Source organism: Myotis lucifugus, unplaced genomic scaffold, assembly GCF_000147115.1.
Source record: "Myotis lucifugus unplaced genomic scaffold, Myoluc2.0 scaffold_679, whole genome shotgun sequence".
Taxonomy (NCBI): Eukaryota; Metazoa; Chordata; class Mammalia; order Chiroptera; family Vespertilionidae; genus Myotis; species Myotis lucifugus.
This window is the reverse complement of record NW_005871727.1, coordinates 28,709-36,400: the sequence shown is the minus strand read 5'-3', so window position 1 is coordinate 36,400 and position 7,692 is coordinate 28,709. Positions and strand designations below refer to the sequence as shown.

Below are 7,692 nucleotides of genomic sequence, written 5' to 3'. Positions count from 1 at the left end.
GGGAGGGAGGGAGGGGGAGAGAGAGAGAGAGAGAGAGAGAGAGAGAGAGAGAGAGAGAGAGAAACATAGATGTGAGACAGACACATCGATCCGTGGCCTCCTCCAACCAGGGCCAGGGAGAGAACCTGCAACCCAGGTGCATGCCCTTAACCAGGAATCAAGCCCTCAATCTTTCGGTGCATGGGCTGACACTCCAACCACTGAGAAACACCAGCCAGAGCTACAAATAAGATTCTTAAAGAATTGTGCATGATTTAAAAAAATGGCGGCATAAAAACATCAAGAATGGAGTAATGACAGAAACTATGTGATAATCCCATTTTGTTCTAATTTGATTACAACATTCCTCATAATACCCGATGGGGTATTTCAACGTTGAATTTTCATTTTTATCTTGAGCTTGCAGTGGCAACATTTTACTGTTGGCAGTTTGACAGCTATGCTTGACAGGGTCCCAAGACCTTAGTAGGTATCAGCTAGACAGATGGTCAAAGCACAAAGACATTCTGCATCTTATTTTTTATTTTCCTAGAGGTCTTTGAAACCAAACTATGTCATTAGAATGTTAGGCTTATTCAGCACTTTACTACTGAAGTAGTTGAGGAGTTTTAAAAGCTCTCCTTATACTTGCACATCTGAGATAAGAGATGACAAAACATCTATCCACTCCATTAAAGAGATGTATGAAAAGAAAAATGTTGACAAAATGGGGTCCCGATAGTCTGAAAGCAAATCATTTTTTAAAATAATAAATAATCTTTTAAATCAACATTCTTTTTGTTCAGTTAGTAGCGTAGAGGAGTAATATGGATGGTGGTGGTGACATTTAGAATATTGTTACAAATGAAATTGCTTTTCCTTATAAACAAAAGCCTTATTTCCTAAGGCAGCAACATAGATGCCCAATGCTTTGCACTATATTTTTGGAGTCAATAAAATAATCCAATTATTTTGATGAGTAAAAGCATAGGAGGGCAACCTCAAGTGACAATTACATATATCGGCACATGCACTGACGCATAAGGGGATTCATAATGTTAATCATCAGAATCACATAAAATTTAGCAATGATGTCACAAAAATAGCATTTCTCCACAGTGAAGGAATTTAAGAATAACTGGTATGAAAATCACTTACCTAGCTCTTCATTTTCAATGACTTCAAATGTGGCCCAGAGATCACCTGGGGTAGGAATAATATTTTTTAATGCTAACATATCATTAGTTAATTCTTCTGCTTCCATCACAGGAGATATCTGTAAAAGAGGCAAAACCCTTTTAAAATATGTCAGATCCAGACACAGCCTGATGCTAGGATGATAATACTCGCCATGCACATCTTCTGATACCCCAAGTTTCTTCTTTGCATATTTAACCAGCTGCTCTAAGCACATAGAAAAGATAGCCTATTCAGATCTTCTCATAAAATACATTTTAATGTGAGTGCAAGAAGTTATTGCAACTTTGGCCCGGCTGATTTGTCTCAGCGGTTGAGCATCGACCCATGAACCATGAGCATCGACCCATCAATTCTGGGTCAGGGCACAGGCCCGGGATGCAGGCTTGATCCCCAGTAGGGGATATGCAAAAGGCTGATCAATGATTCTCTCTCTCTGTTCTTCTCTCCAAAATCAATAAAAAGAAAACATATAATTTTAAAAAGTTATTACAACATAGACATAATCAGGAAGAATTATTTAGTATATATATATATATATATTTTATTACTTATGTGTCCTCATCCCCTCATTACCTCCCCAACCCCCCACCTATGCCCTCACCCCTCTGTTGTCTGTGTCCATTGGTTAGGCTTATATGCATGTATACAAGTCCTTTGGTTGATCTCTCCCCCTTACCCCCACCCTCCCCTACCTTCCCTCTGACAGGAAGAATTTTTTTTTTCACTGAGTGAGCAGTTAGGTTACTCAGGAGGGAAGACTATACCTAGTCACACATGCAAAGACTGTCACAAGGCAGCAAATCCAATGGCCTCCCAGGAGTAAGACTTTTCACTCGTCAGCTCTATAATCAAGAGTTCACAGTGGCTTGGTTTATTATTCAGCCTGATGCCTAAATTATACACAGTCGACTGCTGTCTGCCATGCCAAAGAGCCCCAGGGTTGTAGTGGTCTGTGGTGTGCCCTGTCCTGCCAAGTGACAGATGGTGGGATACCAAAGCGTGGAGCCAGGATTTCCGGGCACAGGGCAGGGTCTGCAGTGCCAGCCTGGGGCCAGCTCTACAAGACCCAAAGCCTCAGGCCGCCGCACACGCACACCGCCTTCTTCAGGAACTTTGGGGATTTCTGATTTGTTTCTTCCCGTTTTTGTTTATGCTAATCTGAAATTCATACTGGCCAAAAGCAAGCCGGCTTTTCTTCCATGAGAATTTAGTTACAATGTTAAACAAATAAAAGATGTTTTAAGCATTAGAATATTCTAACTGCTCATTTTCAGCAAACTAAGTATTTTAAAATTTCTTAGAAATGTGCTAACTCCCATTTCTCCAGTTCATTATTGATTATAAGCATATTGCACATATATAAACAATATACGTATTTTTCATTACAGGCAACTGCTATGGTCTATCTTTTGGGCTTTGTGGAATCCAGTACTTTCTTTGGAATACATTAATTATACATGAAGTCCACTGTTTTCCACTTAGAAAAGCCCAATACAGTATAAACTTAAAGGCAAAACAAACAAACAAACAAACAAAAAAACACAACAAAAAACAGTATCTGGGGAAAGTAGAGAACTTTAAGCAGTAAAAACATTAGGTTAATTTTTTTAATGATGTTGTTCATCTGAATAGCTTTAATTTTTCTTTCAGTATAGCCTTTTCTTAAAATAATAAATTACTGAGAAACCAAACTTGCAAAATAATCAATAAAACATGTGCCTCAACTCCATTCTTTGTCTCAGGGAAAACCCAGGGCCCCTCTTCAGAACACCTACAATTCCAGGAGGGACACATGGGAAATCGTTTTTCTAAAGAACATACAAGTCAGTGGAATGAACGTCAAGTTTGGAATATGATGATCCAGGTTTGTGTCCTGGACTTAATGCTTATTAATTCCCAGTTTCTATTCTTATAAACTTGGGACATGACCTGCTTGGGTGGAGGTAATGATCAGCTGAGATAAATGCAACTTAAGAGATTTTTGGCAAAGGCTTAAGCATTAAGCAAATGTTAACATTTATTTTTGTATAGTTTTTTTTTGCAGTGTTTTTAAAGAAAATTTGCAAGGTGAAACTGGACAGTCCTTTGTCTAAATACTGTACTTAAAATAACAAAAACTGTGCTCAGTTGTACTACCTTCTATTATGGCTTTCATTATTAAGATAAGATCAAACTGAGCTTACTAAAGAGTTCAGGTGTGGGTGGAATTAAGTCATGGGCTGTGAATACCCACTCTAACATTGGAATTGTGCTGATTAACCTGTATTGGTTCCTCCGGTTCCCTATTACCACCACCTTGTGACAGCATAAGGAATAGGATGTGACCAAAGCCTATGATCATACATCAGCTCCATGATCAAAGGGAGGCTACCAGTGCTACATAGTCAGAACATGTAATTATTAAACATACATAAACAAACAAATATGATACACGTTTAACAAAACTAAAGTCCAGAATATCTAAGTTAATCTTTAACTTTGAAAAAAGATAAGAAGATAAAGCTGAATCTCTCCTGCTACATGGCGGAATGTCTATTCCTTAGACAGAGAATGTATTCCTACTGAGTAGGAATTTGAAATATCATGGTTATTCTTCCCAAGGCAGACTAAGTACTAGTTATGATAGCACAACAAGGATTTTCTTAATTCCTAAAAAAAATGAATAATAGTCTTAGGAAAGAACAGAGTTATCCAATACTCAAGAAAATTGGTAGACTAAAAGCCAAAATATAGGGTACAAGGGTGGGAGAATAATAATAATAACAGTATAACAGTAATAGTTATTAAAACACTTGGAGTGCGGGAAACGAGTTAAGTCGGCTCGCGTGAATTGCGCGTACTCCGCGGGAGCCGTCTTTAACTCGGTTCATATAGATTTGCGGTGGAGTGCGGGAAACGTGTAAACTCGGGCCGATTGTAACTGCGTATTACCAAATATTTGTTTGTAATCCACCCTTTTGGTGGATGGAACAAAACCAAAAGACAGAGCCATCTTATATTTTGGCGGGAAATTCACCCGCACTCCAAGTGTTAAACACTTGTGTGTCGAGCAACTTGCTAAGTGTTCTACATGTATTGGTTTAGTGAGGCCTCATATCAATGCTACAATGTAAATACTGTAATTTTTCCTCACTTTACAGGTGAGAAGATAGAGGCGCAAACAGAATAAGTAACTTGCCTAAAGTTAAGAACCTAAGAAGGAAAGGAGCAAACATGTAAGCTAAGGTTGTTTTCTAGTACCTACAAAAAATCCTAACCTTAACTGAAAGCACGTGAGATGTGCCCTTTCCAAATGACTGGAACATGGAATTCCCAGAAGAAACTGGTTTAAAAAGTCCATCCTGTATCAGTCGTGGTTTGAAATGGACAAGTAACATTGGCTATTAAGAAACAATAAAAAATTCAGAACGTGTAAATTCATTCTAACACCTGCAATTTCCAACAGTGGTCTTTACCTCCATCTCTTGGACTCACCCGGATTATAATACTGCAGTCGGGCTCCTTCCTCTCCACATACACTTCAGTTAACAGATCTCCAGCCTGGGAAACCTGGAAAAGGGCAGATGTGAAGAGAGCAAGTATAAGTCTGTTGCAAGGACACACATACAACACTTATGTCAAAGTCCCAGTCCTATCTCTAAATATTTTATAATAATAAAAGAAGCCAATCCCCAGTAAGAGCATGATGGTACCCATTCACCAGATATGGTGGATTAAGGACAAGGAATGTACAGAAATGTTACAATCAGCAACAAGTTACAGTGAGCCTTTTTTTTCTTACTGAAGAGTTGAGAGTCCTCAAACACCCTTATATTCTTACAGAAATAATGAATCTGGCTAGAATGAAATTATGTTTGCTATGAAAACAGAAAATGTTCAACAAAATAAGAACATAAAATGAGCCATATAGAATTCTGCTCTAAGCTATAGTATGGGTCTAATACTAACAATTAAAAGGGAAAATATGTCCTGCTAAATTTTCAGAGATAATATGTCCAAAAATTGAAATCTGAGAGTAAATTAGGTTAGATTTGTATTAAAACAACAAATAAAAAAAGTATATTTAGAAAGAAAAAAATGGAAGTGAAGTAATAGGGTAGATAATAAAGATACGTTTTTAATTCTCTTTAGCCAAGCATTAGTGGCATTTTGGGTCACTATTATACCTGAGAAGACATTCTAAGTGAAGAAGATACAAGCCAGAATATAAAAAGAATAAGATATCGTCATGGATTGACAATATAATGTGAAAGTTAAAGAACCACACGAATCTCTGAAACATATTTTGAGTAGCTTTTTCCAGAAATTCCCTTAAGTGTATAACCACTTGGAAATAATATCCATCCTCTAATCTTTAATGGAGAAAGGATCATTCTGAAGTTAAATTTGCCTCAGAGTAAAACCTACTGAGTAAATTTGTGGGGAAAACATTAAAAATGTATTTTGGAAACGAGTTCTTAATTATTTTGACACTGTAGGTTTAGAAAAGCTGATTTCCCATTTTTCTTTCTCACTTTTGATGCTGTACAAAAATCCTAGGGAAGAGAAAATACAGGTGACATTTTTACTTTTCATTGTGTTTGCATAAACAACTCTCCAGGAAGGACACATTTTTAAAAATTAAAAGAGCAAACACCACAAACTCATAGAGTGAAGCCAAAAACAGGCCCAGCTAAGAAGGTTGAGCAGGGATAAGACATAGAAACTGTCAGAAAAATACTCCAGAGGAGAGGTGGAGGAAACAGAGAAAAACACAAGCGAATAAGAGATTTTTCCAAACACTGCTACTTTCCTCCCCCAATTATTCTATTCTATAGATAATATTTTATTCTTCTGTCTTATACGGAAGGAGAAACACATTCCAGACTCATTCCCTTATTGCACTATGAATATGGAAGAAGTACTATGAATATAAAAATGCAGGGGGGTCCTCGTGCTTTATGTAAAACAGCACAGATAATGCTGTCAAAGAAGAGCTCTTGAGCTCACACAATCCCTTAGTTCATGAATGAAACTCTTCCCCAACAAGCAAGAACCCAAGAGAACTAGCTAATAATGAGCCAGGTTTTTAGTGTTACCGCTAACTCCCCTGCAGGCTGCGTTAATTACTTTGGGTCAAAAGGGAGGAAAGACTCCTTTAGGAAATCAGTTTCAGAGCCTTGGTACTCAGGGATCTAGGCACTAGAATGAAGGCTTTTCCTCATCTCCTTCATACAGAATGATAGCTCAGGTGGCCTCTCTAATTAGGAGAGGATCGTTCAGTACTGAGGTGGATTTAAGGTTTGACTAATAAGGCAGCATTTGCCTCGTTCTCTGAGTGCATCTAATAAATAGAATATATTAGACCGATTTTTATTATTTACACTGGTACCCTGAATCCTCTACAACAGTGGTTCTCAACCTTGGCTGCACATTAGAATCACCGGGGAATCTTTTTAAAATCCTGATTTCTGGGCCTCATCCTCCGGAAATTCTGTTTCTTTGTTACTAATGTTGTGGCCCCACCCCATAACAAGAAACAGAATTTCCGGAGGATGAGGCCCGGAAATCAGGATTTTAAAAAGATTCCCAGGTGATTCTAATGTGCAGCCAAGGTTGAGAACCACTGCTCTACAACATCCAGTAAAGAGAATTAAAGATCAATTTTAAGCAAGGCCAATGAACAGTCTTCAAATAAGGAGAGAGGCATCCTGGAACAGTGTAGGGCAGCGTGAACACACAAAGCCAATATAACGGGAGTGAGGAAAACGAGAGAAGATCTAGAAACGTCAACTTCAGACATAAATTAGCATATGTTACAGAGATCACATGAAACATTCCCACTGATACAATCATCCAAGAGCAGGCAAAGCAAAAGCATATAAGAAATAATTTATATGTTCAAAATCGGAATGGATAGAATCACTAGGGAATCTGAATTTTCAATTTACTCTAGTATTTTTGGCTTTAAATGCTTCCTGTGAAATCCACTGACATTTTCAATAGTGCTTTTATAAATGAAAACTGATTTTTTTAAAGGATATTCTGATAAGATTAACACTGATTTTTTCCTTTTATATTTTGAAAAATTTACATGAATGAACTTTGGCATTTTGCATCTATGCATCATGCTGCTGAATTACGTAACTATTTTTATGTTGGGTCTCCTTGCCCATTAATTTTACTTTGCTTCAAATAGAAACTTGACAATAAACACAACAAATGTATCTACTTACAATGGAAGTTTTTGGGGTTTTTTTGAAAAATTCTTTTTATTCTCTGGAGATCTAACTATTACTACTCACTTGAGTGTCTTTCCACTTGGTAATAAAGCTATTTTCTATGTCCATTTGTTTGACTTGGTCTTCTTTAACCTGTTTAAAATATAATTTGGGACATTCTAATAAAATACATGGAGTGATGGTACTCATCCTCACATAAGCTTCTTCAGGAATTTAAAGACCAACAAGTAAAAATAAATGAGAATGGCCATCTCAATCCGTGCAGGCCCGCACAGTGAGGGCAGACTTAAAG

At 37.4% G+C, this 7,692-nt stretch overlaps 1 protein-coding gene across 1 annotated transcript in view; it reads right to left on the bottom strand.

Annotated features, from left to right (window-relative positions):
• LOC102440046 (arf-GAP with Rho-GAP domain, ANK repeat and PH domain-containing protein 2) overlaps positions 1-7,692 on the bottom strand; it is a gene marked incomplete at its 5' end in the record, with an annotated part of 66,851 nt that overhangs the window by 32,583 nt on the left and 26,576 nt on the right. Inside the window, 3 exons of the mRNA XM_006105391.2 lie at positions 1,138-1,255; positions 4,654-4,728; positions 7,464-7,532. Of these exons, the coding sequence (XP_006105453.1) occupies positions 1,138-1,255; positions 4,654-4,728; positions 7,464-7,532 (262 nt within the window). The remainder of the gene's footprint in view (positions 1-1,137; positions 1,256-4,653; positions 4,729-7,463; positions 7,533-7,692) is intronic.